Source organism: Diplotaxodon limnothrissa, linkage group LG19, assembly GCF_057381915.1.
Source record: "Diplotaxodon limnothrissa isolate DT_005_m linkage group LG19, D_limnothrissa_male_GT1.1, whole genome shotgun sequence".
In the NCBI taxonomy this organism is placed as follows: Eukaryota; Metazoa; Chordata; class Actinopteri; order Cichliformes; family Cichlidae; genus Diplotaxodon; species Diplotaxodon limnothrissa.
The window spans coordinates 19,118,152-19,145,042 of NC_140614.1; the positions used below are offsets into that span (position 1 = coordinate 19,118,152).

General features: G+C 40.9%; 2 protein-coding genes across 3 annotated transcripts in view; both read left to right on the top strand.

Annotated features, from left to right (window-relative positions):
- The first annotated feature begins 496 nt into the window (after positions 1-496).
- Positions 497-6,158, top strand: srsf5a (serine and arginine rich splicing factor 5a). Its single transcript, XM_085342652.1, has 8 exons — positions 497-587; positions 1,698-1,837; positions 1,928-1,998; positions 2,518-2,649; positions 3,193-3,262; positions 4,669-4,742; positions 4,823-4,927; positions 5,096-6,158. The coding sequence occupies exons 2-8, from the start codon at positions 1,712-1,714 to the stop codon at positions 5,403-5,405; spliced, it is 888 nt and encodes a 295-aa protein (XP_085198778.1). The 5' UTR covers positions 497-587; positions 1,698-1,711; the 3' UTR covers positions 5,406-6,158.
- A 2,916-nt stretch (positions 6,159-9,074) lies between these two features.
- pacs2 (phosphofurin acidic cluster sorting protein 2) overlaps positions 9,075-26,891 on the top strand; it is a 68,052-nt gene continuing 50,235 nt past the window's right edge. For both annotated transcript variants that reach the window (XM_085379202.1, XM_085379203.1), the window contains exon 1: positions 9,075-9,409. In XM_085379202.1, the coding sequence (XP_085235328.1) occupies positions 9,291-9,409 (119 nt within the window). In that variant the 5' untranslated portion in view covers positions 9,075-9,290. The remainder of the gene's footprint in view (positions 9,410-26,891) is intronic.

A 26,891-nucleotide genomic window follows, 5' to 3' on the forward strand; every position in this document is an offset into this window, starting at 1 on the left:
GTTTGTGCTTCAGCACGGTTAGGAAATGAGGCCTGTAGGGCTTGCGATACAGGATGTGAAAAAATGTTTTAATTTTCTTGAAAACTAACCCTACTTGTGATATATTATGTACAAATTTTAATAATCCTTAAGGAAATAATATCATAAAGGAGTAAAATCATTGCAACTAGTATGAAAATTACTTAAGATTAAGGCATGCAGAACGCTGCGTACCCAAGAATAGGCTGATATGAGTTGCCAAATCTGTGTCTTATCCTCCTTTCAAGTATTCGAAGACGCTAACCTTAATGCATGTACTCGTTTGTCGTTTGCACACATTCTTTGTTATTTTATGTGGATGGTTTATTATTTTAGCTGTAAATATTACTGGGGGTAAAGCCCATGGCTCTAACAGCGTAAACCTAGTTAAGCGTTACCTGCTGCAATCACGTGACACTGTGAGGGCAGCAACGCATTTTGCGGTCTCTGCTCTTTTTATGCTCACTCGCCATTTTGATTCAGCACAGTCGGTGACCTACTTTGAGCAGGAGCGAGCCAGCAGCGAAAGCAACAAGGCCCAAGCAGCTCTATTAGGAACAAAGAAACAGGTGAGCGGTTATTAAAGCGTATTTGTGTTATTTCAAGGATTTTGCGATTTTTGTCAAACGTTAAATTGGCGCGTTCTTCGCGCTGAAACCGAAGTTAGGTCACAGGCTAGCTTCGGCTAGCTGGGGATGACCTCGAGGCGAGCGTCAAGAGCGAAATTGTGATGAGGCCTGCTTGTGCTTACTGTTACCCAGCTAATATAGCACATTATTTGTCAGATCCGCAGTCTTTTACATCCCCTTACCAGCGATCCTCTAATTTAAGGTAGGATTGCAATAATAATCGACGCCGATGGTTTATCTGAGGCCGATTGGCAAGGCCCCAAGTCATTTTTCTGGTGTCTCATAATCGGAGAGAATCGATTATTTAATCATTACTGATTACCTGCAATGCAATCGGACTATTTTTTTTCTCCTTTGATGCAGATCCATTGAGCTGTTTTAACGGGCCCCTTGATCGCCGTTGTTGTGCTGTCTGCACATTTCATATCGCATAAGACGAAAATGTGTGGAAATACCTGTAAATATTGATAAACGCGCTTTAAATTACAATTTAGCCGTGAGAATGATTGTACGGTTTCAGTCAATAGCTCCATACAAAACCGTTTTCCATTTTGAGCTCGATGATGCAAATAGCCTGCGAACCGTCGGGGTACGCTAAGCCCAGTTTTTTTTTTGCTTACAAGCTAAACTACACTCGTTTAAACCGGAGAGGGATCATGGTGTGTGTTCCGATCCTGTTGAGCTTTGTTCAGTTTGCCAGGGGCCTGTTTTTCACCCTAGCTTGAGTGTATTGCAAGTCTCTTTACGTTATTTGTCATGCAAATCTAAAACGGATTAACATAATTAATTTTGCTAAAGTTTCATAAAATACATGTAGTTTAAACTATCTGCTTTTTTTTTCTTTTTGTGGTTAATATTTAATTTAGAAAATGGTTGATTAACTTGTATTTTTGCAGCGGATGTGACCTTTGTTTCAAGGGGTGTGGCCTGCTTATCTTGGCCATAAAAGGCAGCACATGACTAGCACATAAATAAAAAGCAACGAGTAAACACTTTGTGCGGTAAAAGCGCTGAGCTAGATGCTGTTAACTAATTACTCTTTCATCTCAGCTGATAAAATCATCATGAGTGGCTGCCGTGTCTTCATTGGACGCTTGAGTCCTCACGCCAGAGAGAGAGATGTGGAGAAGTTTTTCAAGGGCTATGGTCGCATCCGTGAGATCAACTTGAAGAATGGTTTTGGCTTTGTGGTGAGTTTGAGCATTTTTTTTTTTTGTGCAAAGTGAGAGTTTTCAAAGTGTTTTTGCTTATACATAATCACATTTTCCTCTTCCTTTCAGGAATTTGATGACCACAGAGATGCAGATGATGCTGTGTATGAGCTAAATGGCAAAGAACTGTGTAGTGAACGGTAATGATGTTGTCTTTATGTCTTATTTGGTGGGTGTGGGTCGGTTACATTTGACTTTTTTCCAGCAAGATATAATTGCTACTTTATCGCAGCTTATTAAGTTTATTTTTTGAGAACCTTACAAGCTGTTTATACTCTATGACCGAGCAGCTTCTTCATTTTATAAGTAAATTTCCTTGGCTGGTCCCGGTTCCTCTTTCTGTGCTGTTAGACTGCCACAGACCTTTTAAAGGCTCATTTGTGAGTGTTTGACACAACTCAGGAGGCCCTTCAAAACAAGAAGTAAACATTCAGACAGTGGCTGGAAAGGAGAACTAGTTCCTAGTTATTAAGAATAATTTCTCTGAGCTGATAACTTCTTTTTCCTCAGTCTTGCTTATCGCAAAATAATGACATCAGGCTCCCTGTGGTGGAGCTGTCGCATGCCTGAGTCACATGGAGCACACACATTTAATCAGATATAATTACTTTGTATATAATCTGATAACACTGATTGAACCTCTTTTTTTTGCCCATCAGGGTCACTATTGAGCATGCTCGCTCCAGAAGAGGAAGAGGTGGCGGACCTGGAATGGGACGTTTCGGAGGCGGCGGCGGTGGTGGTGGTGGTGGTGGCGGCGGCTATCGTCAGTCTCGCAGCAGTGGATCCAGGTACAGCACATTTTCAGTAGCTTCCTTTAAAACAAAGTAATAATTTTATAAAAAGCACTTAAAGATAATATTCATGTAAAAAGAAATAATGATGTTAAATAAATAAAATTCTAATAAATGGACAGATGCAGATTAAATATTGATATTAGGTTGTAAACCTCTGACACGTGATAACAGATCCTGTTACGTGGAAACTGGGTGTGACAATAGTTTATCTGGTCCAAAGTCAAATACAGTCCTGTGACAGCTCAACCAATATTATACAAGCTGGAAAGATACACATACAAATTTGCATACATGTGGCAGGAAAGTAGGATTGAGAGTCTCTAATGGACTACACTAAAATAGGATTGGCCAGTGTTGAGTTTCACCTCTGAAGCAAACTCAAATATTTACAGAACCCTAAGGTAGACGGTGAACGTGACGAGACACCAGCCGTGTTTTCAGGCACAAAGGCAGATCCGGATGTGGATGCATTCACCAGATCTGTGCTCCTTACAGAAAATGTAATCAAAGCTGTGCTGGTGTTTGTTGCCTCTGCAGATATGGCCCTCCAGTGCGGACTGACCACAGACTCGTTGTGGAGAACTTGTCTTCGCGGACGAGCTGGCAGGTAAGAGACAACAGGACACAAGCTTTTTAAAAATGACCTAGTTTTGTAAAGGAGCAAAATTAATTTTATTGGCCGGGTCAGTTTCTTTAAACACACAAGGTACAGAAAACAACACATACCAGGCAATTTTCTATTTACTATAGGAAGCCCCCTAGTGTTTATAAATACTTTTTCCTTTTAAACACTCTTTTTTTTTCTCCACACAAAAGCACATGTTATTACTGATGCCAGGCATTCTAACAAAAACATTTAACTGTTTTTATTTATTTTATTTTATTTTTTCAAACAGCTGCTCTGATATGGTTTCCTTTGTATCAGAGGTAAATGCACACCCTCCACTGGGTGTCACAAGTGTGTAGCGCCCTCTGCTGGTTGTTTTTCTGAATAGTGTCCATTTGGTGCCTTTCCTTACACGCAGTTGCCGCTGATGTAAAGTCTTGGCTGGGCCCAGTAACGGGTGAGAGTGGTCTAGCGCAGGATACGGTAGCCTTAGGAGGTCCGTAGCCACAGTCTGGAGGTTCTGTGGGCTGGCACTCCCGACTGATGTAACCCCCCTCAAATCCACGGTCCCTACACTCTCCCATTTGGGTCTTTTTCTGTTGCTGATGGAGCTGTGGGGGGTGTTGGGTCGGGCGCACACCCCTCCTCCTTGATCTCTGGTGGTTCCTTACTTGTGGAGGCCGGATGCTGAGTCAAGGCCGAGGGCGTTTCTCAAGGGCTTAACACTGCATTGGTTCCCATTTGCTATTTGGACAAGTGGCTCTATGCTAATATCTTCCTGGGTATGGAGCGGTAAGTAGCATAAAACTCATGTGATTGGGTTTGTTTAGGGTCGGGTGGTAACGGGGTGTAGAGTTACAGTCCTAAAGGGGACTCACGTAAACAGTGTATCTCTGTTGAGCCAAATCTCTTTAGAACTAATACATCAACAAAAAGGAAGTCCACATTAGGGTTTTTTTCCACCTACCCATAGTTTTGCCTGTAAGTACATAGCATTATCTCAATCGTATAAATAGTTGGCATACAGAAATTCATCCGTTCACCCAAAAAAACCAAACACAGTTCTATGTTACCCTTCAGGCGTTTTATAATACAATTCAATCTGGTTTTGTTTGATGTGCTTAAAAATATAATTTAAGGGTACAAAAGGAATTTAAAAGAATAAATAAATGAAAAAGCAACACTTGTCCACTCTCAAAATGCAATTTGTGTGGCTCTTTTGTTTACGTGGCCTCCACTGAAATGGAAGCTTATCACTAAGTGACAAACGTCAGGACTAGATGACCCAAGTTTCAGTGGTTTCTTGCTGCCTGTTCATTTCTCTCCCTCCAGGTCTGAGAAGGCTCTCACTGACACCTCAGGTTTCATTCCCCGTTGCTAACCCGCCTTTATGCTTTTAAAAATAGGACCTGAAGGACCTGATGAGGAAAGCAGGGGAAGTTACCTTTGTGGACGCTCACAGACCCACCAAAAACGAAGGGTGAGTTGCTGTTTTTTGAGTTGAGCCTTTCTGTATTCCTAATGTGAACTGTTTGTCCACTAATTTCTCTTTTCATGCAGGGTGGTTGAGTTTGCATCCCGCAGTGACATGAAGAATGCCATATCCAAGCTTGATGGGACAGAACTGAATGGTCGCAAGCTGAAGATGTTTGAGGACAGCAGAAAGTAAGGTTTTTTTTTAATTTATTTTAGGTTGTATCCATAAATTGTTCAGGAATTTGCGAGGTTTCAAGTCAGTTTGACAAACTGTTAAGAGATTTAATATTTTATTTTGAAAAGCCGAAACATTGTGTTGTAATTGCGCGCTCTCTCTCTCTCTCTCTCTCCCCGCAGTCACAGCAAGAGCCGCTCTCGCTCCCGCAGCTACTCCCGCTCAAAGAGTCGCTCCAGGAGCCGCAACCGCTCCAGGAGCCGATCCAGATCCGCCAGCCGGACTCCCGAGAAGAAGACGTCAGGAGGGGGCAAGGCCTCAGCCAGATCCCCGTCCCGCTCCAAGTCTCGCTCCAAGTCGCGCTCCAGATCTCGCTCGCGTTCACCTGCACCGGCTCAGGACAAACAGTCTCCCCGCTCTCGTTCCCGCTCTCGCTCTCGCTCCCAGTCCCGCTCTCGTTCCCGCTCCGCCTCAGCAGACAGCAAACACTGAGATGGGTACACCTGTATGTTGTAACATAGACTTGTAGTTGCTCTGTGTGGGTCTAAGTCTTTTTCCTTTCTTTTTTTTCCTTCTTTGTTTTAGTGAAGGGGATGCATTGCCTTTTTATATGGCTTCTTTTGAAATAAAGACTGTCATTAATGACACTTTCGTGTTTATTATTTGTAAATCTTAATTTTGGATGCGTCTCCGTAGAAGGAAGTTTTGTTTTTGTGAGATTTATGTATCCCATCTTTGTACAGGCATTTCATATATACGAAATACTCAGTTGGTGATGATGCCCGTTACAGTCTAAGCTGTCTGCCATGTTTTGATTCCATCCAGCACTCTGTGGCTTTTGGTCACGTCATTGATTCTCCAAAATGTTGACGAGTATGTTTTGGTAATGCGAGCTCCCGGTTGTTGCTGTGATTACGCTTGTGATGACGTATTTGTACACGTTTCATTCACTGCCCTGATATGTGAATCTGCAAAGACTTCAGCTAGTTATTTGTCTGGATTTTTTTTTTCTTTCATTTTTGTAATGGATTTAGATTTGTTTTTAAATCACGGCCTTATTCCACCTGCTGAGTTTTCTTAATCTCCACCCTATTGGGTGTTGAGGGCCTGAACACGTTTGTCTCTAAATAAGTTTATAATTTGATACTAATAAAATGCCCACTGCATTTCCTTTCCTTTTTTTATGTCAGTTTTTTAAAATACTTTGTGAATGTGGTTCAAGAGATTCACATACGCATTAAAATTTCTGCGATTGAACTCAATAAAGCTTCACAACTGTTAATTCTGTTCGTTTGTCGTTTTTCAAGTCAGTATTGAGCAACATTAATTAAAATTGGAGGGTTTGCAGTGCAGGTGCTGCAGCTTTCTTGTGTGCACATACAGTAGTGGATAAGCTTGAGAGTGAAGATTAAGCCAAGCTCATAACTACCACAAGATCCTGTTTGAACACGTGTGGCTCAAACCTTGCTGTAATGAAGCTGATATAGCAAAGTGCAAACATGGGTTGTATTAAGATTTTGACTTTATTTCAAGTCCTCTGATACAATTCAAGGCTTTTTGTTTAGATATTCTATGTATTGTACAATGAAGAGGCACACAGGGTGAAAGTCAATGGCTCTTAGGTGTAATAAAACTGCAGTTGTGTTCGAAGTTTACATACACACATAGGCATGGATGTGGTAATTTGCTGCTTTCCATGATTTCTTTGAACGGTTCTTTTTTCGGTGTGGATACAGAATATATCTTTAATGACTTTAAAAACAATTCTGAATTTATTTTTGGCTCAGTTATATAAACATATTTCAGATATTTGGTTAAATCCCCCTTAGCAGGTTACACCTCAATTAGATGCTTTTGGTAGCCACAAACAAGCTTCTTGCTTAATTCTGGCTCGATATTTGACCACTACTCTTGGTAGAATTGTTAAATTGATTGCATTTCCTGCTACTGACCTGTTGAGGGTACTTGAGTTGAGATCAGGATTTGGGAAGACCATTCCAGAGTGTTAGCTTGCTCTATTCATTTACACAACCAGTATCTTTGAATGTATCTTTGGGATCATTGTTTTTTTGGAACCCCAGATTGTGTCGAAGTTTCAACCATCTAGCTTTTGATTTGAGGTGAAGTTTCTGTGTACATTATACCACCTGCTTTATGCAGTGCCAAATCCTAAATAAATGCAAACTTGTGCACCCAACTCTTATTTTTTAAGAAGCACTTGTTTTTGACTTTTGGGGCTGGTCCCAAAAGCGAGTCACTCCCCATAGACTTCCATGTTAAAGGGCCCAACTTTACAGGATTATAAAAGCTAACTATAACGACATCATGGGGCCAAATGTATTTGGAATACATCTGAATACTGGGCACACATTTGACTAACAGGTGTTCCAACAAAGACATCTGTACCTGGTGTGTGCTAACTGGACCTCTCTGCTATGTTTGGGCTGTTGGTGCATTTTGCAGTTTATAACTTATTGCTCCTCCCTTTCATCCACATATGATCACTTCTGGCTCCAGTGGTGACTACATCCACTTTTTTGTACAGTCTTTGGCTCTGACGGCCTTTATACTGAGAAAAACCTGATTTTGAACAGTAAAAAATTAATTAAAGTTCATTTTTTCGCTTGTTCAAGGGGACAGAGGGGCGATTACTGAGCAAATATGATTATAGACAAGCTTTCTGAGGATTAATATAGTAACAGCTTATCCAGGAGCTCATGCTAATCCTTAAAGTGGCCACGTGCTTTAAAGATGAGTGGTTTCTCTTTACGTTACTCACCGTTAAAGAGTAAAACATGTTTGTTGCGGTCTTGGTTAAATGCAAGCAGTTTTTATTACTTTGGCTTTAATCCCATTCATCGTGGTCACCACATGGTGGCAGTGTCTACTCGCATTGCAAAGTCGCTGCATGGCTGTACATGAGTGATCCACCATTAGGGATGACAATAATCAGGACATGATTTTCCAGGTGAATGAATGGAAATAATTTACGCAGGTAAACTGCTGTGATTTTAAGAGTGAAAGATGTAATCACGCAACTCGAGCCGTTGAAATGGAATTTAACATGGAGTTTTTGCATATCTATCTATCTATCTATCTATCTATCTATCTATCTATCTATCTATCTATCTATCTATCTATCTATCTATCTATCTATCTATCTATCTATCTGTCTGTAGTTCAATGTTGCTCCACCCCCAGCTGCTCTCACAGCAAAGCTTTGTTGTTGTTATTGTTGTATCACTCAGGTATCACTCTACCTGCCACTGCAGGGAAGGAAGTCCTGCGGTGACGTTTTGTTCTGGAGAAAAATATGAGGGATAATTAATGCCCTGTTGAAGCGCAATGAATGCAAAGGCAGTCAAATTTAAGTGCCAGACTTATAGAAGGAAATTAATGCCATATTTTAAAAACAAAAACAAAAACAAAGGTTTTGCATATAATGACTTAATCTTAGTGAGATACTAAAAGCTGTATGCTTTCTTACCACTGCAGTATCTTTGCAGTAATAAAGCTCCTTGAGTCTCTCAGTGGATTTTGCTTTTTTGGAGAAAGACACGACTCGTGGTGCATATTTGCAGGACTCGGCTTGATAAAATAAATTTACTGTACTGCAAAGATGAGTCCAACTTTGGGGTGGACTAAACCATTTTACCATCTGTTTCCATCCATCCTTTTCCACTTATCTAGTTAACCTAACATACAACTCCACAGAGAAAAGGCCCAGCAGGCTGGTGGATTTCAAATCTGTATCTCTAAATATGGAAATGCAAAACTGCAAACAAAACAGGCTTTGGAGGACTCCTGCCACTGTCTGTCCTTAGGTAGTCTCTCCCACTCACTCCACCCCACCTCAGCAACTAGGGCCCCCTGGTAAAAGCACTGAGTTACTCCCATCTGATTGGTTGATTAAATATTTACATTAACATGCAGTTATACAAGTGCATGCTCTCTTACCACAGTTTTATCATATAGCTGGCATCATATGTCATATCATACATGCTTTTCCTTTACAAGACACATTTTATTATCTGGTGCAAAAACAAAAACACAATGCAATGAATGCTGTGAATAAGTGTGTGAGTGGGTAAAACGTTCCCCTCCCTCCCGCAACAGGGCGGCACGAATCGCCCTCCATACACTCAGAGCAGCGTGGTAGGCACAACAAGCTCAGCGGTGGCTCCGCTGCAGTCCCTCCCTGGCACAGAGGACCACACCGGAGAAATGAGCTCGTCCTCCGCCGTCTGCACTGCATTAACGTGAGTGCGTAACGGCTCTTTTTCACGGAAACACACGCGTATACAGAGGACCTGCACCGGTCTGCTGTTTCCAACCCCCCCAGCTTGGTGTCGGATAGTCCCACCGGCAGCTCGGACCATGGCGGAAAGAAGCGGCCGGCTGAGTTTCCCCGGGAGCGGGGCTCTCAACAGACCGGTTCCCATGAACCTGTTTGCAACGTGGGAGATAGACGGATCGTCCCCGAACTGCATCCCGAGGTAAAACGCGGCTGGCGCCGTATCTCGGTGTCCTTTTAAACTTTAAATGCGACGCTTGCACCGTGCCATACGCGCAAGCTGTCAGTTGTCAGTTGGCTAACGTTACGCTTGCACCAGCTAGCTGTATCATCATGCCAAGTGGATGCCCATGCAGGCAGGCCCTGCACCGGGATCCTCCATCCATCTGCAGCACTGTTTGAATGTAAATATTGCAAAGGGAGGGTAAACTGTGCCTTGTTGGTAGGCTACAAAAACAAACACGTTCAGTGCAAGGTTACATCCCACCGTGAAGGTGTGTGTTCTGCAGAAGAATGAAAGGTAACCAGCCCCGTGCCAGATCACTGTGCCACGCTTCATGCATCATGGAGACCCAGTGGGTTCATTGGGTTCTTGTGAGCCCCCCCCATCCTCCACCCTCCACCCTCGAGGAGACTTAAATGCAGTGTGCATTCCAAGGTTGCCCCGATTTGGGTGCATTTCTATGATTTCTAGTGTTCCTCATCTCAGCACTGGTAACATTTCACCCATGATAGGAGAGCAGCTCACAACAATTTTCACTATTGATTGTCTTCTGCCAGAAAGTATAGTTTAATACCTTCACAGACAATAATATCTCAAAGTCTCTGGAGGCTTTGGCATTGTTTTTAGTTTACTGCCTCATATCTCCCACTATGTAAACATACTGTAAAAAACAAAAAACAGCCAAGAAACTTCAAAATGTCATTTCTGTAACTTCTCTTTAAATTTGTGTGTGCAGCTGCTGAAAAAGCAACAAGCAATTTTAATTTTCCTTTGTTGCCTATTTGTTTTTCAATACTCAAAACAAAAAAAGCTCTGTGTAGGTGTGTTTGGTTCTTTTAAACTTATGCCTTGCCCTCAGGTTGCAAACAGAACAGAGCAGTGTTTGTGTAGTTGTTCTCAGCTGGAGTGTCACTGTGGTTTTACTGGACTGCGCTCCTAAAACCCAACAATGTCTAATTATACGGTGATTCAAAAGGGAGAAAAAAACCAGCAAATTTTCACTTTTCTGATGCTGGAGTTAATTACAGTAGCGTAAACGGTTCATTCATTATTCAAATGAACATGGGTATATAATTAAGGCTATAGTAAATACAGGAATATATGAGATTTCCTCCTCCTCTGAATATATTTGTCTGTTAGGCTTTTCCATATATAGTCATGGTAAAAAGAAAGTACAGTTTTAATGTCTAACATATCAGGACATAACAAAAATATCCTGGCCCTTAACAGGTCTTAATATTTGGTAAATACAACTTCAGGTGAACAGAAACGCATGACCTATCATGCTTTTATTTATCAGCTTGACTCATGCACTTGAGTAACTGATCATCAGTAAACGTGAGCTCCTTTATAAAAGCTAAAGTTTTGGTGGTCTGGAGCATTCAGGTGTGGTTTAAAAGAGAATTTACATCACCACTGAACCAATCTTTCCTGTTCATCAATCTGGGTGGACAGATTGATGGACAGGAAGTTGTTTAAAAGGCCATTTCCAAACGATTTGAAGTCCATCATTCTACAATGAGAAAGATTATTCACAAGTGGAAAACAAGACGTTTGGACAGGCATCCCAGCAAATTCACCCCAACAAAAAAGAAGTTAGTTACTATGTTAAATGTTAAACTTATTAACGGTACAAATTTCCAGGAGAAAGCATTTCTAAAAAGAACAAACCACAAGACTTTGGCAGCAGCGTCCAAAAGACAAATTAGGCCAAAGTAGTTATGACTGGTTATAGTGAAAAGAGAAGGGAAACATCAGCAGAAGCACATCACACCAAGCACGGTGGTGGAGGGTTGATGATTTGGGCTTGTTTTGCTCCCAGAGGACTTTGGGACCTTACAGTCACTGAATCAACCATGAACTCAGATGTATATTAAAGTATACTGGAGTCAAATGTGAGTCCATCTATCCAACAGCTACAGCTTGGGCAAAACTTCATGCAACAGGACAACGATCCCAAGCACAGCAGCAAATCTGCAACAGAATGACTGAATTGTTTTGATGGGCCGTTACAAAAGCTGTTCATAAACAAATGCCCACAAACCTCAATGAACTGAAATGACATAAAAATAGTGGGCAAAAATCCCCCACAATGATTAGAGAAATTGATAAAGTCAGACAGGAAACTGATTACTTGAAGTTGCTGCTGCTAAAAGTGAGTCAACAAGCTACTGAATCATGGGGTGTACTTAGTTTTGTTAGTTTTTCAGATGCTGTTTCAATAGACACAGTGTAATATGTCATGTGTTGTCATTCATCTTGGCTTGTAGTTACCTAATTTTAAGACCAGCTAAGGAGCAGTTGATTGTTCACTGTGGCGTTATGCATAAAACCTTATAATTGAAAGAGGGTTTACTTTCGTTTTGCTATAACTCTGTGTTTGAAAGCCTAATGCAAATGTTCAGTTTGAGAATAATAATTCTGAGTGTCAGACCTTGAGCTCAAACGCTGGGTTATCGCACAAAATAGTCGGTCTGATTATGAAGTGGCATTGAATTAAACCACAGCCTTGGTATAAAACCTTGGTCAGCAGTTCTACAAACTATCCTTTAAACCTGATCTCTTCCGATATTTAATGTTGTAACTATCAGCACAAGCATGTAATGTGGTTAGATATTTTTTTGAATTAAAAACAGATATGAGGCATTTCAGTACGAGTATAACTGTAAATAAATCTATGTTTACAGGCATATAATCAAATAAAGTTGTATTTTTCCCCCCATAAAATCAGAGCCAAAACCTCATTAGAGGAGGTCAGAAAAGAAATCTTTTTTTTTAATGGTCGTATATCAGATTAAAATACGGTAACTATTCAGCACTTGGATGCAACACAGACAAAATCCTGCTGTCAGACTTCGGTCAGCATCTGTCAGGCTGCAGAGAAGAGGGAAAACGCTGCAACTGATACAGAATATGGAGGAGTATGTTTGTGTGTTTATTTACTTTTTTTAAAACTCTCTCTCTTCAGCCTCGATCTATCCTCTTAAGTTAATACCTTCAGTGGGCATTAAATTGCATGGCTTTTAGCTGAAATAAAACTAATTCATTTCCAGGAATAGCATAGTCGAGATGTTATTCAGCTGAGTGGACAAGTGGATAAAAAGGTTCCTGTAACTAAAAAGTCCCGGGTTCAATCTGCACCGACCCTGCACGTCTGTCAGCAACAAGAGCAGCGTGGGCTGGCGTATGAAGCTGCTTTACAGAGTGGATTTACTTCGCTTAATGTGTTCGTGGGCTCAGACACTGCAGCAACTCGCCTGCTAGTGTGAATTGAATTCAAGACCTTTAAAGGCTGTAGCTCTCTATTGACTGCTGTCTGTCAGAGTTTAGACAGGAGGAACTCAGCTTGTTAACCAGGTGTCAAATCAACTGTCTTCCTCTGTCAGTCTCACACGGGAACTAAATAAACTGAACGCCTCACTGCCTGCACTACTATCTACTTCTTTTAGTATTTAGTTGTTTTTTGCTGAAACAATGGAGAGGCTCTTCTTTCAGTTTTCTTTTCATGTAGTATAATTCATGGTTATGATAATTAAAAATTTAGCTTTGGATAAATAGTGTGAAAAATGAACTTGGTTGTTTCTATTATTCCAAAACATAGACTGTATATAAAAGATGGATCGGGAAATGCAGAAGACCTTTAAACCTGCGTTTCTTTCCCCTAATGGTCAGCAGGAGGTCTTTTTTTTTTTCCACTTACAAAAAGAAGTCTGATTGAGAAAAGACCAGTAAATACATTCGCATTAAATGTAATAATCTTCAGCGGTAGCTTCAGATCATGAAATGTGTTAATGCTCATTTTGTAAATTGTATGCTTTAGGGCATGGGCACCTTATGTGTGACAAATCAGTCAGGGTCTAGAGTTCATCATTCACTGCTATGCAGATGATACCCTTTTATATTTATCTATGAGGTTGAAAGACCAAAATAAATTAGTTCAGTTAAAGCTATAAAGCCTCTGATGACTGCCAATTTCCTACTATAGACACAACTAAAAATCTTTGCAACATTATGTCTAACCAGATACTTACTGTAGATAGGCCTTGGCTTCCAGCAGCGCTGTGAGGAAACTTTCAGTCATTTCTAATCAGGATATATCCTTCACCATGCACATTAAACAACTATTTAAGATTGCTTGCTTTTATTTGATTCTAGCTAATGTATTAATTGCTTCTAGTGTGGCTATTTAATTCATTATTATCAGGTTGTTCTAAAAAATTCCCTTACAAGCATTGTATCTTCTATTTTCCACTCCCAACCAGGTGACTGCCCCTCCCCGAGCCCTCCCGGAGGTCTATTCCTGTTTAGAAGGGAGTTTTTCCTTCCCACCTTCTCAAAGAGCTCTTATTAGAGAATCATCAAATTTAGAGGGTTTTTTTTTCTCTAATGCTGTAGGGTCTTTACCTTAGTATCTGCCGGTTCGTGACAAAAATTGAGAAATATTTTTGTCGATAGCTAAAATGTTAAGAGCAACTCTGCAAACTAGTGGATGATGGTAGCTGTGTACATCTTTTACATACAGTCTATGGTAAACGACTGAAATCTAATTGTTATCATATTTGCTTCCTTTCTCAAAAATGTGAGCTCTCAATAAAAACTGAATGCATGTTAAGTTTTATTAACTGCCATCTGTCATCCTAATTTTTGCAGTTGTACAAGCAAGCCTTCAGCTTATGCATTGTAATAAGAAAAACAGTGCAGTTCTTGTCAGCAGCGACCATGACAAGTTAGTGGATTCTCTATGCGAGACAGAGGTATTATGAAGGGAAGAGTACTTAGCATGAAAAGTGATTTTTTTAAATTGTAAACACATCTCCTTTTTAGTCCTCAGGAGCCAGAGTTTAATTTTTTATGGGGAAATCAGGTTTGGTGTGAAGAGAGTCGGTAACATGGTTCCACAGAGCTGTACTCATTATACTGTTCTGTTGCCAGAATGAGGATTTAAATTAGTAAACTTGTATACAGTGCTAATCAGATCCTGGCATCCCTTTACCTCACATGGGTTCATTACATTTCTAAAAATCAGCCAAGCTACTGTTTGTAACATGGGACCAAGCAGCATTTTTAATTTGAACTAGCATATGTGCTCTTCTCCTGATTTTTATCATTTTATCCTGTACCTTCCTCATCCTTCCACAAATACTGCTCGCAGTGGCTCGGAGGTCTCTGAAGCCCAAAGGCTATTAGCCTGGGAGGCTTATAGAAGTGCTGCCTCGGCACTGATCTCACGTTTCCTAGAGTCACTTCAGGACACGTGCCTCTCCACGCTGAGATACTTCATAATCACCTACCTCAGGAGAGGTAGGGGGCCTTAAACACATAACGTAGAGGTTGGTGGGTTGTGAAAATCCAGATGTGAGATCTAAAAGTGGCCGCAGTTTTTATGAGGTAGCACTAAGTGGTTATGAGGCTCTGATCCGTGCTTACTAATAATGCTAAGAAAGGAAGCAAAGAACATGATAGGTACAATGAAGGCTCCTCTTATATTCTCAGCATCCTCCTTAAGTGATCCCAACTCTGAATGTGAAATGTAGTGGTAAGTCCTGTCACCTCATCGTGAGAGGCATTTGAATGAGCACCAAATGCGCTGTTTCATTGCTCAGGGCATCTGAACGCTGTGCTATAATTGCACACTTCCTAAAGATGCTTGTGTCTTCTAAGAGCCTCTTAAGACCCCTATCATGCATGTAAAATCAATCAGCTGCTGATGCTACATCTGCTCTTAAGAGCCAAGGGCAAGGAGCTGTGTTTCATTTTGGTATTTTTGAAGTGGGCATCAGCTGCATTTCTGCACATCAGCCCACAGGCGTGTGGCTAAGTGCTACAAGAGACGGGGCCAATCTCAGAGACAGAGCAGGGATTGAACGGGCCCTCGAATGGCAGCTGGAGCCAGTAGGCAGTCATATTTGGGCCTGTTGGAGGCGAGACTGCTGAGATGTCGCTTTGAGCAGCAGCGAGACACTTGCTCTTTTGTCCCCTGGCTGCCTGGGATGGTCACACTGCGGGAATTTAGAGTAGGATGAATGAGGGGTAGTTAAAGCCTCTCATTGTTTTTTGTTCCCTTTGTTGTTCTTGTTGTCCTGCACTCGGTGCTTGTTCTGTACCAATGTTTGTGAGTTTTAACAAGGCTAAGAGGCTGCAACTATGCCAGAAGCCCTGTGAAGCTGTGCTTAGGAAGTTTTTTGAGCTAAATGATAACGTGCCTAGAATAACAATGCTTGCGTGCGGATCTCCAGCAAGTATAGTGTTTACCATCCTAGCTTTGCATGCAAGAGTGATAAAATCAATAGCAGAGGTTAGCAAATGGTTTTTATTCTGAGGGTAACAACTGGAATTTTTTTCTTATTATAACAACTTCAAAACATTTCAACAAAAAGTAGGTTTCATCATCTGGGAGCACATTTGTCCCTTCTTTCCTGCAAGTGTTGCCATTTTTTATTGGTTAAGTCAGAGGGTTTAAGTTTCTTGTGGTGATATATAAAATGCCAGATGTTCAGAAGATGTATATACATTCATATATCCTCTTGGGACCATGAATGAACCAATTTCATGGCAAAAGTGTGAACAGTCATTGAGACATTTCATTAAAAGAAAAAATAGCAAAATCTCACCCTAGTGGTGGTTGTAGATTAGGTCTCAGTCACGCAGCCCCAGAGACTCGTTGCTAGGGAAAGTATGGAGATCACTGGATGTCACTGGATACAAATTAGTCACATAAAGGGTTTTACACTACGAATCATCTCTGGGTTGCGATGGTCACTTGCAGATTGCTGCTGTCACCCATAGTTTGCACAGGAGATGTCGACTTGCTTGCAAATATTTGCTAACTGAACCACAGAACGGCAGTTAAACAACACAATTGACAGACTTGACATAAGTTCACCTTCAAAATAAAAGTCTTACTGTACCTCACTGTAGAAATCAACATTTTAAACCGTACAACTTTTAAAATGTCTATTAGTGATGAAAGCAATCACCAGGTGCTGCTCAGCGCAGCATCGCATACCTCTTTACATCTAGTTTCACCTAGCATCAGCAGGCAGCCTCCTGCAGACATTTGCCAAACTGTTTGGGGAATACACAATCTTCCTGTAGCTGCGGATGGGTGCCAGGCAGACCTGTGCAAACCATGAACTAAATTTCTTGGCAGTTGGTTGATTATGTTTATGCCAGGCGCACAGGCACAGAAAAGGAGGCAGGAATTAGAAACTGTATTTATTGCAGTGTTATGGGAAGCTGGGGAGCAGGTTTGGGAAAGCTTGTGCTGGTAGCACTGGTTGGCTGGATTAAAGAGAGGAGCTGTGTTTGAGGCCTGAGAAGCTGCCCTGAGGGAACAAAGAAGACAGAAGTGCAGCAATACTGATGTGCAGCAGATTCTACTGCTAAAGGATCTTAAAAGCAAAGATGTGGAGCGCCAGTGGACTGACACTGCCATACACAGAGCCCCAAATGCTCTGATGATTTCCACACTTTAAACAGACACCTTTGTAGAGTCATTCTCCTACCATGCTCTTTGAATGTTAACTTAGAAGGTCTTATGTAAGAGATCCCCCCTGAATCTTGCTGATGCAGAGCATCCTGTAGGACAGACAGGGCAGGACAGGAAAGGGCAGTTGTCTCCTCACTGCAACACACACACACACCCTCCAAACACACATTTGAGATGCTTTGTGACTCTGCAGGCCGATCAATTTTGCCTACAGCTTACTTCACTCATGCCTCAGCGCCCAGCTCCATGCTTGACTGCCTGCTTTTTGTGCTCCTCTTTTATTTCCCCAGACAATATTAGATTTCTATGAACCTGCGTTGATAATATCTGTTTTGCTTTCCTGCAGAATGAGATTACGAGCATGAAAAAAAATGCTGCATGGCAGCCTGTATAGGTTCTGTTTGCACAATATGGGATTGCTTACATTGAATCTAGATGGTGGAAGAACAAGCCTGTGTTAAAGAACAAGTTAAATGTCAAGGCCTGCAGAAGAAAGATGATAAAGTGCAGACATAAACATCAAATTACTGTAAATGGCCCAATGTAACCCAGGTTGGTAGGGTAGCTCAAAAATGAAAGACAGTTCAGGAGAAAAAAACTGCTATAATATGCTGCATGCACCCGCAGCACTGATGTCGCATTAACATATGCGCCACAAATGAATTTCATGCTAACCGGGAAACAGAACATGGAAAATTACATTTCTTCTACAATTCTTGGGCTCTTCTTGCAAGAAAATGCGAGCCCCAATGAAACAAATGTAAAACAACCATCGCCGCCATCTATGTTCTTGAAATCTTCAGTCCAGGGACACAGCGTTGTCTTTAGCGGGTCTTTTAGTCTAAATAAGATGTCTAAAGACTAAACGGTGTCCTGCTGAACCCAACACATAATAAAAATGTCTTAATAAGACAATATCAGCAAAACTGGCACAGGAAATGTTACGTCTACTACTGATTTCCACACAGACTGATAAATGTATCTGAATGTGGCATTTTTATCATTTGAAAGACTGATCTTTTGCAACTTTCGCAAAAGTTTTCTTTTCAGAGTAGGTGACGGTGAGGTGAGCGCCCTCATCATTCATTTCTGAAATCCTATGATGGTGTCAGCAACACCCACCGCAGTGATAACCTAGATAGGATGGAGGAGGAGCTTGTTGCTGGTGGGAAATATTGCCCTGCAACATGTGGTTAATGTTGTGAAAGGAAGTGAGAAGCGATTAGAAGTAGTGTTTGTTAAAGTAGTGGACTGTGTGTTCAATATCCCCTTTGGGAACTAGTGTGTTGTGGTTGAAGTTGTGTGTGCTTGATCTTTAGTAACACGAGGCTTTTCTCCTGTAAGTGTGGACTTTGTGGATTTTATATTGAGAACAGCCATAAATGACTTTTTTCATATTTCTTGAAGGTGTAAATACATTTTTTTAAACTTCTTGAACTTTTACAGTACTTTATATTTTCTTGCAAGGAGCCAGACTTTCTTGTCATTTTTAAGGTGGTCTTGAGCAATAGTTCTGCAGGTTTTCTGAAGGTCTTTCAGAGTCTGGCTGCTTTTTCACCCATTTTCAGTCCGATCATTGTACCTGACCATTTTCAGAGGAATGTTTTTGTTTGCTGTTGAACCACTTAACACTGGCCTATGAGTCAAGCTTAAAAAATGCATCTGACTCAACAGATGAACCAGTGTTGTTTTTACACATAACAGACAAAGTTAGCAGTTTTAAACATATCTTCTGGCGCTTTGTTACTGAATCTATGAAACATATCACAGAAAGTATTTTTGCACCAAAAAAATGATTCTCAAAGAGTTAATAGAGGAATACTTGAAATCTTTCTTCATTGTTTGTCCTAAAATATTTAAGGAAACTGGACCAGTGGAGAATAAAAGAAGAAGTGACAGGCCTTAAAAAAAGTTGTTTACAACATATGAGCAGTTTCTGAAGGGAAACGAGGAGAAAGGCTGAAGTATGCCAAATTACGCAAGAACTGGACTCAACATCAGTAATCTGCAAAATACAGTGGATGCTATCTCATAGTTTCGGGCTACATTTCAGCCAGTTGTGTCAAAATTCATGAAATTATAAATGCAGAAAGATCCCAATAGATTTTGATCCACCGTGCAATACCATCTGAGAAGTGCCTGATTGGCAACAGCTTCATTTTTCAGCTTGATAATTATCACAAGAGTGATAGAGTCCGAACTTCAACATTACTGAGTCAGTGTGGGATCATCTTGACAGTGAATAGAACAAAAGACAGCGACTTCCAAAGAAGAGATTTTAAAGGGCTCGGGAAGCCTGAAGATCTGTTCCTGCACCCATTTCCCATTTTCCCAACAAAATGTATAGAATTGGGGTGGCTCACAATACTAAAGCTCTTGTACTTTGGTTAAACTAACAGTTTCCTGTAGCTTCATTTGCTTTTGCAGAGTTTCTCCTTGTCTTCATTAGCCTTTGCATAGTTTTTAAGCCTATAAGACGCTTGTTTCCGGGCCTTGAGTTGATTAATTCTGTTGAAAAGGTAACATTGTTACGCAGCGCTCATTACTTTCATACCCTGTTATGTAAGTGTGATAATGCTCCATTCTGTTACAACAATGCCCGCTTTGTTTCTGCACCCAAATCCACAATTCTGCTAATAGATGAGTTCCATTTCTAAAGAACATCACTGTGTAAAACTGGATTTTCTGTGATTGCTGGAGGTGACCTTATTTCCAAATGTGGCTCAAATTATTGAAATAGCTCCGTGATTACACAGGCCACCATGGGGCCTGTTTACTTTATCCCATGTTCCAGTATTATTTTTTTATGTGTAATGCAGGAATAAAAAAAGAGGTTAACAGGCTGAAAATAGAGCGAGAGACATGTCAAAAATTTGTGCTAGATGTAGATGAGATTTCAGCTCGTCCCGCTCTGATTCAAGATGTCTTTGTAGCCCAGAGGAAAAATATTGATTAGTCTATTTCCTCTAATCAGGGTGATAAAGTTTGGTTAACGAGACAACAGAAATGCAGATTTAATCATTACTGTCACAAAAATGTACAGAAAATTAACAACAAGAATCGATGTCTCAGGCTTAAAGTAAATTTTCTGCCTCGCTAGTGATGTAACCTCAACTGGCTGTCTGAAGAAGTTTTATATTTACACTTTGGCTTCTTTGCGGCATTAGTATTCATCGAGCACCTAGCTTTGATTTACTTGATTTGTTCCCTCGTTTTCATGCTAGTGTTTTTTGTTTTCGGTTTTTTTTTATCCTGCAGAAAAGTGAATTTCTGTGCTGAACGGACTTATTGTTTCTTACTACGACCTTATTTCCAGTGTAGCTGTGTGGTTTTTGATTTGTGTGTCCAAACAGTGGCTTCCAGGGAAATCTTCGTAATACATTAATCACTGATTTCCTTAGCAGCAGTGTTTGTGTCGCGTTTCCTTTTGGCAGCAGGTAAATCTGACGTTGTTTGTTGATCATTAATGTCATATGTGCCTCGTGCCTTCCTTCCCTGCATTTTTGTGCGGTCTCTCATGAGCGCGCCCTTTCATTCTTGCAGTTTTGCAGGAGGACCCTGTAGGCTGTATTGTGAGCATGGCTCCTGCAGCACTTGGGGTGAGAAGCAGTTGCTATTTCGGTTCTCCCTTCACAGAGACTTAAAGAACCTTTTTTTCTGAATTCAGAGCATGCAGGAGAAATGTAGGTCAGGTTTCTCTGGAAAACTTGCAGCCGTGAGGACAGCTTAGAAGGTTTTACATATTGTAGTAATTAGGAAAGCTGCTATGCCACATCTGGCATCTCACTCCTGGGTGGTTGAGTCATATGACCTCGTTCGTGTTTCCACCGAGCTCCTCCCTGATGGCTGGACAGATGGACACGGTGAAAATCCTGAGGTTGGCACTAGCAGCTAAAACCTCTCATGTGTCCCTGGATAACTGTAGAAATGAACGTTCATTATCACTGCCAGTCAAAAGTAAAGCGTAGCTTGACAAGCCTGTGAACATAACCTTTTTGACCTCCTGGACGCTGAGCAAGCTTCGACAGCGCAGCCCTGTTAATCTGCTCCAGTACGGATGGTCAATAAAGTTGTGGGGATTTTAACAACGGAGATCAGTGATTCAAATTATTCATCAAGTCTGCTATGATTTTTTTTTTTAAAAAAAGCTTTGTTTTGTCCAGAAGGAGAGGATTTTTAGTCTCTGACCTGACTGTTAAATAGCGCTTCACCTCTTTAATCCATTTTTGTTTGAGCAGACAGACGACATTAAAAGCTTCTCTTACAGCTCAGACAGGCTCGTTCTTTGAAATGGGTTACCGTGTGATGTGTGACCCCATAAAGGAAATATTGTGCTCTGACAAAAGGCAGCTGAGCCTCCGTGAAGCTGAAGCAGGTCACAAATGTAGAGCCGATTGTCCAAAAAAATGGTGCAGAGGGTGACCTATAAAAATGAAACGGAGATGACTGTTTAGCTCACCGGGTACACCAGATGACACATATGCCATAAGGTTCAAATCCACCCCGAGGCCATTTAATGCAGGTCTTACTCATAGCTTTCCTGTCTTGGAAAATCAGAAAATTGAAGAAAAAAGTGACTATATTGCAAAAAAGTTTTAAAACTTGCTAAATAATTGGCTGCAGGAATGAGAACTGCTGTCAAATAATATAAAGTCAGATTTTAAGGTAATTTTTTAAATGATTCGCAGATTTTGATGCTAACCTTCTCCAGTGATCCACTGCACAGTTTGCACCACTGGTTGTTTATTTTGATGACTACTTATATCCAGATAAAAGTACTGGATCCCAGTGGGCTTCAGTTGCCATTTTCCTCTATCATTTAAAATTTCTCTACATTTAGATGCAACACAAGCTGTCTTAAGCGTTACAGAAAACTACAGTTGCACTGAGCTTGAGTTAATAGCACTTAGCACGGATTCCAGAGGTTTCCTAGCTTTGAAAATGAACTTGCTCATGCTTTTACCTTTTCTCATTCAAACTCCTTTAACGGGCTTTTTACTTCACATATTTTGGCTATTCTTCGTTTGTTGACAGTTAATTATTAGAATTCATTTTAAAATGTTAGTTTTAACTTTTAGAGCCCTACGTGGTCGAGCCTCCCAGTATGTTTCTGACCTGCTGAAGCCTCGTTCTTCTTCCTGAGCTCTTGCGTCATTGGCTCAAAGGTTGCTGCTTTCCTGGCGAGGATCGGGCTTTTCAGACAGCCTTTATGTTGTATAGACTCCACTGAGTCTGTTAAAAAGCAGCTGAAACATTTGTATACAGATAGTCTTTTGTTTAAGTTGTTATATGTTATACTTTTATTCCTTGTGTGTGATTTTAAAGTACTTTTTTTTTTTTTTTTTTTTTACTATCGGCCAACTCTGAAATATCTATTTTTAGTTTACTACAAAATACTCTGCAGCTTTTGATTCTTCTTCAAAAAATACAGGACTTTATGAGAGGGTGAGAAGAAGGGTGAAGCATGCTTTTAAAATGTTGACTGGAACATTTGGCCATCTGAATTCATGAGATCTGTTGTGCATCTGCTATTATCAGCTACTGCAGGGAGGAGCTTCCCTAAAGGAAGACTTCTATTTCTTATCATTACTAAATTTGTGCATTCTGTGCTTTAATAAGATGAATTCTTTTTGATGTTTGCTGGATTTTTTTTCTGTAAATGAAGCAGTCTTTCGTTCTCATTTATATCCAGAAGTTATTTTATTTGGAGTATCCATTTTCAAATGGCGTTCTGAACATACTGCGTTACGTTCAACATCCACTTTAGCCACAAAACGCACACTCGCGTGCAGTTCATACACTCTCACGGGCCATTTGACTAAAACAGTCAGAGGTCCAGGTGGCCACAGTGTGACCCTTTCAGCCACTTCAGTCAAAAAACATTCATATAATTGCACAGAGCGCCCTGCTCGTCCATTTTCAGCTCCCCTATAATGCAGAAACCTGTCAGAGCAACAATATGAGATCTGCACGAAAGCGCCCTTCAGCTGAAGAACATGGTGAATACAGCAAATGTGCCTTCTCTGTTGTGACTGCGCAGTTAATTTGCTCCATAATTACACAGGCGAAAGAGCTCCCAATCTCTCGACTGGTATGAAAATCATTATGTTGGACACTTCAGACTGGCTGCAGTGGAATCTGAAGTGTCTGCTGTTTGTTTAATGCATCTTTAGATTGGATTTTTAACCCCAGCATGGTGAAATGAAAGTTCTGGCAAGATCTGAGGCTTTTTAAAAATGATTGAGTGAATCATTCTCAGTCATATTTTGCAAAAACTAAAAATTTGTGATTTTTTTCCCCTTTCCTGCATTGCCATTCCTGTTTGTGCAAAGCCAAGTACTTAAAGAGATCTTTTTCCTGTTGTGCAAGACGTTAACTAGCCTGTACAGATTCCAGACCTCAAATACATCCAACACCTTTGGGAGGAATTGGACAAGTGGGAGCCAGGCATTGCTGCCAGACATCAGTGATGGATCTCACTAATGCTCCTGTGGCTGAATGTGAGCAGCCAGATTGTTTTTAAAGTTGCTTTTTCTTCGTCCTTCTGGACTAGCAGAGACTCTGACAACAATCTTGTGCAATATATGTTGTCTCAGTGTACCAAAATCGAAATTTTCATATCAGAGATAAGCCCACAGGCCAGACTCACACAGCATATGCAAATGTTTTGCGGTAGTGTGGCAGCTGAAAGTTTCGTGTGGATTAAAATGACTTCACGAGATCATCTTGTTTTGAAAAGTCCTGGATATGGACACTGGTCTCAGACATGCTGTAAATACCAGGATTTGACAGCCTAGAGATGATTAAAGTGGGTGTCCAGAAAGCTGGCATCATAAGAGGAGTGTGTGCAGCACGTTGCTGCATACAAATCTTTTTTTTTTCCTGCTCCCAGAGGCCACAGATCATTTTATTCTTTAGTGCATCAGTTTCTCTGCACTTTGGCTGCAAAACATGAAACAAAGACTTTGCTTTGGGCTGCCTGCTTCATGTTTGTCTGCTGTTCTGTACCTCAAAGCCAACTCAGAACCTATATACTTTATCCTTTTATACATACACATTTTTTCCCCCAGACACTCTTCCTTACAAAGCAGACACATCTCCCTGGAGATAAATCGGTTTTCGTATCCATCGTGCTTTTAATTGTTTCTAGGTCATTCAGACTCTGAGCTGATGTAAAACATAGAATTCAAATCTTCCTGTCCTGCATATTTAATGGAGCACATTTATTATAGATTTTTTTTTTTAACATTGTGAATATAGCTCTAATAGGTCAGTGTTTTCTCACTCGACCATCAAATTTCATGGTAGAGGATATCGTGGGGTAGATAGCAGATGTGAGAAAATTTGATTATTGGGCCGTTTCTGTCTGTCTGGCCCTTCATTAGGCAACACACTGTTATAGTGTGCTATTTCTGTGTGATGCTTAGAGAAACTGCAATAAAAACAGGATCTCAGACTCTACAGGCTTCAGTTAGCATATTGAATGTTAAAGTTAATGACAGTATAATTAGAAAAAGACTAAAGAAGTATGTATTGTGTTGAAGGATCGCCTCTTTCAAAAAAACAAAAAAACAAAAACACACCAACAAGAAAAACATGGCAGCACAGCTTAGGTTTGGAAAGTTGCTTCTGAACAAACCACATGACACCTGGAACAAAGTCCTCTTGGACAGACTAGACCAAAGTAATGTTTGGCCCTAACACACAACATGTTTTGAGAAAACCAATGCAGCACTAACACCTCATACCAGCTGTCAAACACAGTGGTGGAGGGTTGATGATTTGGGCTTGTTTTGCAGCCAGAGAATCTGGGAACCTCGCAGTCATTGAGTCGACGATGAACTCTTCTGTATACCAACGTGTTCTAGAGTGTAATGTGAGGCCATCTGTCCGACAGCTACAGCTTGGCCAAAACTGGGTCATGCAACAGGACAATGATCCCAAGTGCAAATCTACAACAGAATGACTGAAAAATTTAAAAAAATCAAGGTGTTTTGAGTCCAGACTTCAATCTGACTGAAATGCTGTAGAGACAGCTGTGCACAAATAGATGCCTGCAAACCTCAATGAACTGAAATAACATTGTAAAGAAGAGTCGAGCAAATTAATTACGAAACATCGTCTGACTTTGGAGTTTCCGGGGATTTTCACTCTCCGTCAGACTTCTCTGGAGCCCGCTGCTTGCGTTGTCATAATGAAAGTCTGATGATATATAACAAAAGAGCAGTCAACAGTGAGTATTACACAGCGGCTGTTTTTCAAGAGCGATATATTGAAATTTATATTAAAGCTATTTATTGCGCACTATATCTGATCCTCCTTTTGTCCAAAAACGTCTTCTGGCCAGCTTGATGGCTAAATGTGTGCTCTTGTTTCAGTGCACCTTTTCTCCCATGCTTTTATGGGAGCATGAACCTCTCCCCGCTGGTTTACTGTGATTTCATTCAACAGCTCTGGTGTCTGCAGGTACTAAAAGCCATAAACCACCATCAGCCTGACGTCCAGTGTAGGGAGTTAGGGAGGGAGACTGCTATTGATTACTTTGTGGGGCTTTTTTACTTCAGGGTGCAGGGAAGGTTAGCCTGCTCAATACTGTCTTCTAAGTTCACAAATTTACAGTGCAACTATTGGCTGTTGCTGGTCAGTTGGGAAGCTAGTTAATGTGCATCCAAAGCCTTTTTTGATAGAAAGTAATGCATTATTTATTCGAGGAGGCTGTTACTACAACTTTGAACTTCCATGTCAGTCTCATTTAGTGTTTCATAGCATCATGCGTTTGAGGTTACACCTAGTAAGGATCCATTTTTGCTGTTCTGTTTTAGAAATGGTGTGTATGTCAGGGTGGCAGCGTCTGTCAATCCAGGATGAAAAATCTCAAAAACCAGTGGAAGGATTTCTGTGAAGCTTTTTCAAGATATTCGTGTTCTCCAGAGGATGACCCCTAACATGTTCAATGATCACACCCCGGGGTTTCTCACTGATGTTTGATTTAAAATGATTTAAAACCTAAATCAAACCAAACGGTCATGCTTGTTTGAGGTGATTTCAGCTTAGACTTGTTAAATCCAAACAAATATAGAATGTCTCAAGAGTTTATTAATACAGTGCTCACACTGATGCTAGTATTGCTTTGGACAGTGCAAGAATTGTTTGTGCATGATTGCAGGCATAACTGTGTCATTGACGCAGTCATTCCCATTTAATTGTCTCAATATACACATAAAATGTAATAAAAGCACATCTTTGTTTCTTTTGTCCCCCATCACACCTCCTTAAATGTCGACTTTCAGCCTTCACGAGTGATTGAGTTTGCTCTTTGATCGATGGCCGTCTCTCCCTTTGTCTCTGCTCCTTCTTTCAGCTTGAACTGGGACAACGTCAGTGAAGCAATCAAGCGTGAGTGTTGGCAAACCTCGAATTTGTTATCTCGAGATAATGAGGCACAGGCTTTACTTTGCTGAAGGAATATGTTTGATATCTACAGCCCCTTTGAAGAATACACAAACCTGCCTCAGTCTCTGCAGCCTTTGCAAAATATGATTACAGCTCTTTTTTTTTTTTTAACCTCAAAAGAGACGTTTCAGGAAATGAAATGAACCCATTCATTCCCTCCTGCTTCTGTGATGATAGCCTTGCTTCTGCACTGTCTAACATGTACCACCACAGTGACGGTGAAGACTCCTCTGTTGTGCGTGAGGCTAATTAAGAGGCCGTGTTACAGTGAAGCGTTGAGCAGATGCCAGAATATGAGACAATAAGAAAGAGGTGTCTCGTGTGAAGGCCGGCGGTGCTTTGTCTCGGAGCACACACACAGTGAAGCGCCGACGTGGCCTCGTGGCCTAATGGATCTCTCTATTAATAAAAGATAAGCAGTCAATTATTGAGCTGTCAAAATGACTTTTGGGACGACACGAGCTGGAGGGCTAAGGGGAGGCGAAGAGCCAGAGTTTTAAGTAGAAAAGGGAGTGTCTA

Excerpts from the sequence above, each read along its gene's own strand:
- srsf5a (XM_085342652.1), top strand. The coding sequence starts at position 1,712 with ATGAGTGGCTGCCGTGTCTTCATTGGACGCTTGAGTCCTCACGCCAGA. Across the intron at positions 1,999-2,517 it reads AAAGAACTGTGTAGTGAACG|GGTCACTATTGAGCATGCTC; the intron begins GTAATGATGTTG and ends TTTGCCCATCAG. Across the intron at positions 4,743-4,822 it reads AGACCCACCAAAAACGAAGG|GGTGGTTGAGTTTGCATCCC; the intron begins GTGAGTTGCTGT and ends CTTTTCATGCAG.